At 40.1% G+C, this 12699-nt stretch overlaps 1 protein-coding gene across 1 annotated transcript in view; it reads right to left on the bottom strand.

Annotated features, from left to right (window-relative positions):
- The window catches only part of KCP (kielin cysteine rich BMP regulator), a 183197-nt gene that overhangs the window by 52342 nt on the left and 118156 nt on the right, over window positions 1-12699 (bottom strand). Inside the window, exons 28-32 of the mRNA XM_077472046.1 lie at window positions 11837-11919; window positions 10812-10905; window positions 8563-8745; window positions 6398-6568; window positions 2204-2380 (exon numbers count right to left, since the gene is read on the bottom strand). Of these exons, the coding sequence (XP_077328172.1) occupies window positions 2204-2380; window positions 6398-6568; window positions 8563-8745; window positions 10812-10905; window positions 11837-11919 (708 nt within the window). The remainder of the gene's footprint in view (window positions 1-2203; window positions 2381-6397; window positions 6569-8562; window positions 8746-10811; window positions 10906-11836; window positions 11920-12699) is intronic.

Below are 12699 nucleotides of genomic sequence, written 5' to 3'. Positions count from 1 at the left end.
GCCTATCAGTGCCCACCAATGCAGCCTATCAGTGCCCACCAATGCAGCCCATCAGTGCCCACCAATGCAGCCCATCAGTGCCCACCAGTGCAGCCTATCAGTGCCGCCTCATCAGCGCACTTCAATGAAGGAGAAAAATTACCCGTTTGCAAAATTTTATAACAAACTATTAAACATGATTTTTTTTTTTTGCATCTTTTTTTGTTTTTTTAGCAAAAAATAAAACTCCGAGCTGTAATTAAATACCACCAAAAGAAAGCTCTATTTGTGGGAAAAAAATGATAAAAATTTCATTTGGGTACAGTGTTGTATGCCCGCGCAATTGTCATTCAAAGTGCATCAGCGCTGAAAGCTGAAAATTGGTCTGGGACTGAGGGGGGTTTAAGTGCCCAGTAAGCAAGTGGTTAATCAGACTTTTACTGTCATCTTAGGCCTCATGTACACTGGACATTAAAATAACGTTATAAAAACACCAGTAGCTTTGCAGTGAGTTTTTCAGCTTTTTTCAACATTTTTGCAGTAGCGTTTATTTAGCATTTTTCTGTGTTAGCGTTTTATTTTTGAAGAAACATTTTTTTTTCTTTTCAATGGATCAAAAACATTCCAAAATGCTGGTGAGTGACGTTGTTGAGTGTTTATCAATGTTTATCAGCGTTTATCAACATTAGAGCGTTTTTACAGCTGAAAAACTTCACTCAGAACCCACTAGTTTTGGGGTTTTTTTACTGCTCAAAAATGCCACGGCCCAAACTGCTGATAACAGCCTATGTGTGCATGGACACATAAGATAGCATGATGGAGAGTTTAATGACTGTAGAAAAATACGTCTACAGCCAAAAACAGCTGCTGTAAAAACGTCAAAAAACATCCAGTGTGCATGAGGCCTCATAGTTAAGGTGAATAAATGAAAGGAAACAGGTAATTGGTTGTATTGGTATTAACCTCCCTAGCGGTGATCCCGAGTCTGGCTCGGGTTGGGATTTTAGTACCACGAGCGGTAACCCAGAGCCAGACTCGGGATCGCATCGCTGGATACAGGGAGAGGTTACTTACCTTGTCCCCTGGATCCAGCGATGTCCTCCGCTCGATTCACACAGTGCCCGAGTGCCGCCGAGCTCCGTTCGCTCCGCTCCCGTCCGCTGACGTTACGGCGCACGGGAGCGGAGATCGGCGCCAGATTTAAAAAAGTAAAAACACACAAAACACACACAGTACTGTAATCTTACAGATTACAGTACTGTATAAAAAAATACACACCCCCTTTGTTCCTAGTGGTCTGTGCAGTGCCCTGCATGCACTTTTATATTATAAATACTGTTTTTTCAGCCTGGAATTTGGAGATTGTCCATAGCAACCAAAAAGTGTCCCTTTATGTCAAAAGTGATTTTAGACCAACTAGAAAACAGCGATAATAAATTATAATCACTTGCAGAATTGAGCGATAGCGATTTGTGGGGAAATTCGTCATCAAACACTAAATCTAATGACAGCGACAATTCTGCAAATTTCAGTGTTTTTGGATTTGATTACATTATTGAATAATTTTTATTATTATTTATTATATTATAAACTTTATCATACCCGGGATGTCTGCTAGACTCTGGTTTGAACATATTTAAGAGAATTATTCCTAAGAATTACAGGACTACAATATAAAACGCCAAATTTCCATGCAAAATAATTGTAGCGCTTTCAGCACCTAAAACCAGAACTAATCATACCTCCAGGGAGGTTAAATATGTCTTGCACAAATATACCTGAGCCTGTGTGCTATTTTTCTCCTTTTTTATTTTATTTTTGTTACGATAATGAAGTTGACAATGAAGGTGGCCACAACATTTGGCCAATATAACAAAACACATGCCAGATTTCTTTCTGATATGATTTCAAATTGAACTGGTGGTTCTGGGTCTAGCAGCAAAGACTAAGCAGTGCATGTTGGATAAATGGCGGTCAGTCTTTTATCTAGCGATTGGCAGAAGGAGGGAGGCCATGGCTAATTGAATATGGAGTATAATTAAGGTGGGAGGTGAAACATCAATTCGGGGGGGGGGGGGGGCAATAGTTATTAGACTGGTTTGTGTGATACCATTAATTGTAGTGAAAACAGTGTACTATGGATTGTTGGGTATCAGTAGGCAGAATTTGAATGAAGGATTCCCAAACATCAAAAAAATATGTTTTTTTTCTCCTTAATACTTACCATCACACACAGGGCAGCATTTTCCGGCAGGGGTGCTAGGGTGAGAACAGCCAGGTTTATAACAAGGCTTCTTACTACAGGTGACAAAGCCATCAGCACAGACACATCGGCTACATGAATCCTGGGGAGAGGAAAATTCCTGCCCATTCAGGTAGACTTGGCTTAGGTACTGACAGTCTGTGAAAAAAAAAAAAGAGCTCTCCTTGATTATAGTTATCTGTCACAAAATGTTACACACAGTATTTACTGTTTCAATCATGTTATTCATTTTTTTTTTTTACTTTTGCAAAAAAAAACAGTAGCGATGATTTTTCTTTTCACACAGTTTAAAAGCATAACAATTTGCATGGTAACACTAAACTGTCAAATAACAGTTACAGGACAAATGTGTTATGCATAATTGTGTTAAATTTTAAAATAGTGTAAATTAGAGATAAACATTACAGATATTAGGAAAACTCTCCCCCATATACAAGCAAAACCAAGAGAAAATGTGGAATAAGGTGATAAAATAGTGGCCCATAGAGCCCATCATTATTACAGGCATACCCCACTTTTAAGTACGCAATGAGGTTTATTTACTAAAGCTGGATAGTGCAAAATCAGGCTCACTTCTGCATAAACACCAATGGGCTTCCAGGTTTTATTACCAAAGCTTAATTGAGCAAGCTGAGGTTAGAAGCTCATTGGCTTCTATGCTGAAGTGAGCCTGATTTAGCACTTTCCAGCTTTAGTAAAACTCCATTGTTTACTTAAAAGTGGAGTATGCCTGTATACACCTGGCTGTATAGCCAGATAACAATTATCAGATTGATTTTGTCTTGCAATATTCTTAATTTTTTATGAGTCATAATCCAAGAAAAGTTTACCCTGACCAGGTCGAAACTGATCATATATCCTATCTAAGCCAATAAATAAATGGATGGTGTTTGACAAATAAAACAAAGCAACCATATAGGTACAAAGTACCACCTCTGTGATGATTTGTAGCCTGCTTCTACATCTAGTTTAGATGTTTGCCAATATCTGAGCGGTGAGTAGGCTGTAGTAAACCATCTTTAGATTTTAGATCTCATTCTGAGAGCAATATGCAATCCATTTTAATGGACAGACAATATAGCATTGCCATAGATGTGCCCGGCCCATTGCATTAGGGTGTGAACCCCAAAGCTCCAACACATATGCACCTGTGTGCATGTGTATAAATACTGATGGTATTAGTAGAGTAGTGGACCATGTCATAAGGTCAGAGATGGGTATCAGTAGGGCAGTGGACAGTGTTAGTAGTTTTTCAATTTTTATTATTTTTGTTTTTTTTAGGAGCCCCGTTAGGGGGCTTTGGTGAAATATCCGGGCTCATTTGCTCCATACAGGGTAGTTAGGATAGTGAATAGGAAAGGTAGTGGTGCGCTGTATGTAGGGAAAGTATATCTGTTGGTAAAAACAATATATAAAATCCACAATAAAGGGATATGCAGCAAACAATACAGGTATAATAAAAGGGTATGCCTGTGTGGCTAATTTAAACACAACATAAATACATAAACGTGACGCGTGTTCGTCACGGGTCACGTGATCACCTGATGAAGTCACGTGACCCGATTTGGAGAATCGCAACACACTGCACTTTGAATGTTATATTGTGTTTTTTCCTTTTTTTCATTATTTTTACGTTTCTATGTTGTAGATTTTATACTAATAGTAGCGAGTATTATTGTTTAATCAGCCACAGTGGCACAGTGGAACACCTGCACTTTATGCGATTTCACGATCGCAACATGCTGCACTTTGGATTTTATATGATTTTTCACTATTTTATGTATTTATGTTGTGTTTAAATTAGCCACACAGGCATACCCTTTTATTATACCTGTATTGTTTGCTGCATATCCCCTTATTGTGGATTTTATATATTGTTTTTACCAATAGATATACTTTTCCTACGTACAGTGCACCACTACCTTTCCTATTCACTATTTCCCGGGGTTCAGATATTTCCCTTCCAGTGTGTGCAGCAGTACCTTATCTCCCTCTATTTCCTTGACGTGGCGCAGGAATAACTTCTTTTTCACAGGGTAGTTAGGATGTGCCCAGGTTCACCCAGCACACCCTGTTGCACACGCCTATGAGCATGACATATGTGGATTTAAGATCTATTTAAATTCCCATATGCAGAGGATGTCATTGTAGTGATATTAACTTAACTATTCTCCTCCAGTTTGAGAAGATCTGAGTGTTGCGGATTCAGAAAGCGTAAACTGAAAGAATTCACTTTAACTGACTTTGTGGCTCATGGAAATTCTCTGCTGGAAATCTCTGTGATCATTTGCCTTGTATCAAATGTAAGAACTATTAAACTTCACCCGTGGAACATGTGAGAGTAGCGACGGCTCCTGAAGAGCATGCGCTATGCGTTTTTCAAAGTTAAAGTTATGCCTGAACTGCAGTTTGGTTTGGGTACAATTGTCCAAATTTAGACTTCAGCATCAGTCTGACTGGACTGTGAAATGTTCAGCCTGGCCACAGAGGGCACTGTCTCTTCTGGCAGGCATAGAACTATGGTCTGGTTAGGTGCTTAAGTTATTCTCTCTCGGAGCCCGCCCGGTGGGAGTGGTGCTCTCACTGTGCTTTCTGGGAGAGGATATTTAAGATGCGGACGTCACGTGGTTCGGGGTTCCGGTCCAGAATGATGTACTGACTTCATGGTCCTGGTACTCCTGACCAGCCCCCAGGAAGGCTATGGCCTGGGGTGTGGATCCACCCAATGTTGATGTCTCGGGGCTGGCTAGCCCGAGGCAAGGAAACTAAAGAAGGATTCTGAGGTGGTTGGGTGCCGTTTCCGGTTTGGGAGAGACCCAGTGACTTCAAGCATTCCAGGGGAGGACTCTTTAGAAGAAGACCACGTACAGGTTGGTTTCTTAGTAAGAGCCTGGAAGGACTGAGGTAACCGAGAGAATCCGGTCTTGTGGATATCGCCAAGCTGGCTGAAAGATCCAGGTATCCTACGAGTGTTTTCAAGCTTACGTTCTAAAACAATGTCTGTGGCAGAGACTTGTTCCTGAGTAAGCACCTTGTTGGCTGCTAGGTCTTGTGAGAGAGGGACTGTCCAACCTGAGTGATCATCCAGTTGCGAATGGCTATTCTCTGGATGCAGTCAAAGTAAGCAAGTTCTTCAACATTTTGACTTTGACACTAAGAGTACCTGAATTTCCTTCCCAACCCTCTGATCCCAATTTAAGAGACGGTTCATTATCTAAGTTTTGCAAATAAAATCCATTCAAGTGGATCTGTTGTCAGTCTCTCAAGTTACTGGGCCATTTACCACGGGACACCCCTAGATGTGCAACGAGGAAAACAGAAGGTAACAGTAAGCCCAAATCTAACCAGCAGTTCCTTCCGGGGTTAGTGCTACATGAGAAATATCTTAACTGGAAACAAATGTTTTGCTGAGTCTTGGAATTGAGGCAGGCCTAGGGCAATCTCTTAGGCCAGGTTTACACTTATGCGAATTGGATGCAGCTTTCTCTGCATCCAATGCACATGACAGGAGAGTGTGACCGGCTCTCAATGGAGATGGTTCAAACAACTCCAGGGCAGCCACGGAGTGCACAGTAGATGGGTCCTTTGCGTCCTGGGCTCTGTTTCAGTTCCGAATTCAGGCAAAAATTTTGACCTAATTCGCACCTGAAATAGTGAACAGGGACGCACCGGACCCCCTGTTGTGCTCCACACCGCACATAGGTTGAACCCAGCCTTACTACCCAATATTCTCAAATTTATTACATATGGGCAACAATTAGCTGGGTATACAGCTGGCTATTTTTAGTCAATTTCAACCACTTTCAAACTATAGTAGTCCTGTAGAAAGCGATTGAATTTTCCTCTGCAGTCTGTTTTGGTCACTTTTATCCCACCTACTTTTAATCGATGGAAACCAGCATTTTTTGTCTGACTACTATGGCATTTCATCAAAGAATGGAATAGAAAGTTAAATCATTTGATCAAATAGTGATACGTATGGTCAGCTTAAGGTTAACAACAATTAAAGGTATATTAGAGATATTAGTAATAAGAAGAGCAGATAACAGACAAAAGGGTGTAAAAATATGTTTTTTACTGAAGAAATAAGGGAGCCAGAGCAAAATTTACTGCAAAGATTAAGCACAACTTTATAATAAATGTAATATGATTTACCTTTGCATTCTTTGCAGCATTGTCCAGAGGCTGGATATGGACAATTAAGGACAGGACAAGTTTTGGGCTGACAATTGACGCTACCTTCCCAGCAAACACACATTGCACATGGATCTGAAGGCTGGGTGAACTGCTCACCATTAGCCAGTTCTTTTCCAGACAAAAGACATCCTAAAAAAAGGTTTATAAGTTTCAATATATGAAGTTATTCCATTCCAGGACAATCTTGGTATATGACATGATATGTAAGATATTTGTGGTTAATAAAAACATACTTTTAAGTATTGTCAGTGAGCAGATGTTTTATTACGTTGTGTTTTAAAAGTTTTCCCTTTGTATTAATAGGGGCTAGATTGCCAGAAGCAGAATTTAACTAAGTTGAATATCACTTTATTAAGGAGAAAGTCTAGACAAACAGCTAAATATACAGTTGAATTTATATATATATATATATATATATATATATATATATATATATATATATATATATATATATATATATATATATATATATATATATATATATATATATATATATAAAGTGCTGTGAAAAATTATTTGCCCCTTCATAATTTTTAATTTTTTTGCATATTTGTCCCACTTAAATAATTTAGATTGCGTCATCAAACAAATTTTAATATTATACCATGATAACCCGAGTAAATACAAAACTGAGTTTTTAAATGATGATTTAATTTATTAAGGGAAAAAGCTGTTCAAATCCGCCTGGCTCTATGTGAAAAAGTAACTGCCCCCCCTCCCCTTGCTAAATCATGAATGAATTGTGATTAACAACATTTTTTGGAAAGCGTAGTTAAATTTCACCAAGGCCTGATTACTGCCAGACCTGTTGAATCAAGAAATCACTTAAATAGAAGTTGTCTGACAAACTGAAGCATGCTAAAAGATCTAAAAAAGCAGCACATGCCGCAATTGAAAGAAATTCAAGAACAAGTGAGAACAGTCTGCAAAGGGTTATAAAGCCATTTCTAAGGCTTCGGGAGTCCAGCGTACCACGTGGAGAGCCATTATCCACAAATAGAGAAACATAGAAGAGTGATGAACCTTCCCAGGAGTGGCTGGCCTACTAAAATTACTCCAAGATGGAATCAAGGAATGTTGCTCAGGGGTGGGTAGGAGGACAGAGACAAGACGTGGGGGGAGCTCCTGCACCTATTCTGTGGGAAAAAAGGCCTATATATATATATATATATATATATATATATATATATATATATATATATATATATATATATATAGTAACTCAGTACAGCCAGTTTTGATGATTAATACACATATTCAACACTGCTCATAAGATATAGGTAAGTGAAACGTAGTACACTGAGTTCTTGAATAAACAATTCATCGTCAAGGTTCAGCCTTTTATGTCACCTTCCTGCATTCAGTCTTGTCATTGGGCGCTGAATAGCATCATCATATTCAGTGGATCAGGCCCAGAAAGAAAGTGATTCTAGAATCTCAAAAAGTAGATTATTCTATCATTATTTGCAGTATCACAAAGGTTGCTTCACAGCGTTTTGAGACAATATGGTCCTTTAACCTAGTGGTGGCCTGTCCCTAGAGGGCGCACAAGCGGGTAAGTGATGGACCGCTGCGGGTGGGGGGGTGGTGTTTCACTGCCGTGCCACGCTGCCGGGGGGTGATGTTGTTTGTTTGCCGCCCCCCCAAAAGAAGAACAAACCAGCCGCCACTGACCCCTAATATACATTTTTGAACTCCTGGAGTCACTTTCATTATGTTTTATTTTTTCAAGCAATAGATCTCCAATTGTCTTTGGGGCTTTTTTAAAAAGGAATTATGGAGTAAATAGATTCCCATACTGTATGTGAAGCACTGCCATGCCAAGCCCACAGTGTATTCCATTTCATGTACACAAATTATGACCAAACATTCGAGTGTGTTTCCCTAGTAAGGAATTAAACCTGGTCTATTAAAATATTTGTAAAAATTTAGTTTTGACACAAAGTGGCCAATTTCACTTTAAGATTTTTGTATTTTTTGTTCTGCTTTGTTTCTTATCCTGATCCACAGATGATATAATTAAATTGTTTGTTCACTGACCTTTAATTCTTTTCCACAATTCAGAAACTAGTGTATAGAGGCCACTGAGTACATGCTACCATCATAAAAAAATGCAATGTTACCATCACAGGAACGGCAGCAGTCTCCCTGAAGGGGATGTGTACATGGTGTTGGAGCACAAGGCTTCCGCTGACAGGTTACAGTGCCATTATTACAGATACAGTCTCGGCATTTGTCTGATGGATCATAGAAGCGTTGCATGTGTCTGTATGTGATTCCAGAATATGGACAGTCTGCTGGTGGCACTGAGAAAACAAAAAAGAAAGCACGCAGATACTCATTTTAAAATAAACTCTACATCAGTTTGCCTTTTACACTGAGTTCTACAGTAGTACCATGGGATGAATAGAACTTAGCTGGCACTGCTTGTAGGGATCACTTAAAGTGGTTGTAAACCTCTGAAATGAAAAATGAACAAAGCAGGTCCCTTATAGTGTGTACTTGCCTCAATCCAAAGCACATAGTGTGGTTCCTATCTGCTCTCTTTGCTGTCTGCATGACACATGTTCACAAAGACAGGTGCAATGGAAAACTTGCACAGCCACAGTTCACAACAAACCCGGTTGGGAAGGCTACCCAGCCAGGTGCACACACAGTTTCCAGTAATGTGAAGAGAGCTGGTATCAGCTGAAATGACAGTGTCTGTAAAGAGATTAGAGTGTGGCCTGGCCATCTTGTGCCCAAGAGGGAAGGTGTCCTCCAAGGAGATGGGACCTTATACTTTCCCTCCTTGCCAGGAACCTCTCCCTTGACACAAATACTGTTCCTAACAAGTGAGGTATCTGTCTCTACTCTACCAATTCGCAAAATGCACTCCAAATCTGGAAGCCAGGACTTTAACCTCCCTGGCAGTATGATTATGTATGATTTTTGATGCTGAAAGGGGTACATTGTTTTGCATGGAAATTTGGAGTTTTATATTGTAGGCTTGTAATTCGATCGGACTAGCCCACACACATTCGAGTTGTCCGACAGACTGATCCCGTCGGACCTAGTCTGCCGGAAAGTCCGGTCATGTGTACGTAGCATTAGGAATAACTGACTTAAATCTGTCCAAACAAGAGTCTAGTAGACATCCCGGGTATGATAAAGTTTGAAACACAAAATCATGAATTATAATATAATAAATAACTATAAATAATTCTAACAAATAATAATATAATAATAATAAAATGTATTCAATAATGTAATCAAATCAAAAACACAGAAATTTGCTCAGTTGTAGAATTGTGACTGTCATTAATTTTATTGCTTGATGACAAATTTCCCCACAAGTCACTATCGCTCAATTCTTCAAGTGATTCTAATTTATTATCGCTGTTTTCTGGCTGGTCTAAAACTGCTTTTGATGTAAAGGAACACTTTTTGTTTGCCATGGACAATCTCCAGTTTCCAGGTAGAAAGAATAGTATATATAATATAAAACTGCATGCAGGGCACTGGACAAAGCACTAGGGACAAAAGAGAGATGAAATGATTTGATACAGTAATGTAATCTGTAATATTACAGTTTACTGTATGAATTATTCTTTTTGCACCTTTTGAATTTGGCGCCAGTTTCCATCCCCGTTAGTCATGACACTCGGAGGGAATGGAGCCCTTCACAGCGATAGATCGAGCAGAGGACACATCCTGCACACACAGCGGGGAGACATCGCAGGGTCCTGGGGACAAGGTAAGTAACTTTGCTTAGATCCTGCAACGCAATTTCCGAGTGTGGCTCGGGGTTACCCCTTTTGGTAATAGAATTCACCCCCGCAACATCCAATAGGATAGCTTCTCCCACCCAGTTACCCAGGGAACCCTGTTCCTCTTGACTTCCTCTCCAACAACTATGCTGCTGCAGAAGAGCACCACCTGCAGTGGAAAAAATAGACTAGACCTGCCTACATGCTTAACCCACAGAATCCTGAGGGAATGCCCCCCTCCTCAGTACACAGAAGATGATTGACAGCCTCAGCTGTGCATGTTTCCCTATGTGACTGTGCAGAGGTGGGTGTGTCTATTCCCTCCACTCTGGCCTCAAATTACACTCAGATTTGTTCTCTATGTTGTGCTGTGTGTGGTGTCAGATCTCAGCCCCCCGCCTTTTGTAGTTCAGAAATGCTGAGTAAACTGTGTGCTTTAGGAGGCTGTCAAGGAGAAGGAGCTGCTGATAACAGGTACAGCTTATGTAGAAAGATGTGTCTCATCTCTGTGTATCACGCAAGGCCAGTTGCTTCTGGGTATATGAAAGCTTTACAACCACTCTAACATTAACTGTCATTCATATTACAGTGTACCCTCTGCCTACCTCCATGAATGTTATTACCTGGGCACTGAGGGCAGCATTCTCCTGGCACAGGGTATGGCTCACTGCAAGCAAGCGGAGGGCATCGCTTTGTTAGACACTGCACGTTACCATTCTGCAGACAGACACACAGTTTTGTCATTCATGATTAATCATTTCATAAAAGAGAGGAAACACTGAGTCATCTACAGATATACAGAGAAAAAACGGAAACTGAATAATATATTGTATATCTCTAAACTAAAGATAAAATATTGAGTGGGATGAAAAGACAGGTCAATGAGAAGATCACGTTGAAAAACAAACAGTCACAGAATTCTGGAGGCTAAATCTGAACTTCAGACTTGCCTTCAGTCTTGCACAGTTGTACAGGCTTCTCTCCTGTACTAAAAGTGCTTAATCTGATTTCAATGCAATTTGTATAGAAAAACCTGCACCACCAGACTGACATCCCCCCTAAAAGCATTTTGATATTTGTATAACACCTCCCAGGAGCTCACTGCTCATCAGGGCTGAAGGCTCTTGAGAGTAGTACTGAAGCAGGAGGCTGCGATGTTTTCAGGAAGCCATGTAAGACAACCTTCCAGGCCCTACCCACCAGACATTATCTACCTGAATTACATAGAGAAGCCCAGAGACACAGCATGTTGAAGAGAGGGGGAGGAAGGAACCAGGGGAGGCAAAAATATGAGCCCATTAAACCGTTTAATATTAAAATAATTACTAAGGAATTTAACTTTATCCAGCTGTCTACAGTTGGAGTACAATCACATTTATATTCACTCCCTAACCTTGGCAGATATGCTATGGCCAAGACTTTCAGGGAAAAGAATCAGCTTAATTGGATTTTCCTGATCATCCATTGATTATCCCCTAGGTTGGGCCTGTTCTGTTTTTTTTTTTTCTGTACAGTATGTCCTTCCTTCAGGCAATTTAAACATGTATGCTTGTGGAAAGGCCTTTTATATGAAAGGTCTTTTGGTGATCAGATTGTACCTATATGTCCAACCACCCATTGCCAGGAAGCACCTTATGTTAGTACTCACAATGCAGTGACATTGTCTGCACTTGTCTGTGGGATGTGGAAAATCTGCACCATTGGGATATTCCTTTCCAGCGTAATTACAACCTGTACAAGACAAGAAATGCCACATAACAATCTACAGTCAGTAACATGTCTTAAAATTGTATTGCAAAATTGTATTCAACACCCCTAAGAACCTTGGTTGACGGGCTTTTGTTTGCTTTAAACAGGTTTTGTATTCCTATGGAAGTGCAGGTCAGAAGGACACCAACTGCAAGTCAAAAGCATCTGTTAATGAATTCTAAAGTGTCTCAAACTGATGTCAAACTGATTCCATCAACACAAACCCAAAGCATTTCAACACAGGCCCTAACACTTTCCATAGTGATTTCCTTTTTATTTAATAGATGGCACTGTAAGAAAAATCAAACCGTATTTATGAATGTCATACCCATTTCCATCATCTACGGCCCAAACACAGGAAGCTCTTAACTTTATTTTCTTTGTAACTGCTAATGGCGTGTGCTTTTTGCAGGCCTTTTTGTTGGCATATTTCCTAAGACATGCAAGATGGTTTATAAAATATACATGTGTAGGGTTACATGCTCTATAGCAAGGACCTCCAATCTATGGCCCTCCAGCTGTTGCGGAACTACACTTTCCATGAGGCACTGTAAAATGCTGACATTCACAAACATGACTAGGTATGATGGGAATTGTAGTTCCAGAACAACTGGAGGGCCATAGTTTGGAGACCCCTGCTCTATAGCAATGATTTTCAACCACCGGGCCATGGCCTACTGCCTGGCTGTTACCTCCCATCTCCTTCACTCCAACTAGTTTGAGATCCCTAACCTACCACAGTGCCTCATAGCTCCCGTAGTG

This window comes from Lithobates pipiens, unplaced genomic scaffold, assembly GCF_037356315.1.
Source record: "Lithobates pipiens isolate NorthernLeopardFrog02 unplaced genomic scaffold, aLitPip1_a1.2 Scaffold_8, whole genome shotgun sequence".
Taxonomy (NCBI): domain Eukaryota; kingdom Metazoa; phylum Chordata; class Amphibia; order Anura; family Ranidae; genus Lithobates; species Lithobates pipiens.
This window is presented reverse-complemented; position numbering and strand designations above follow the sequence as displayed.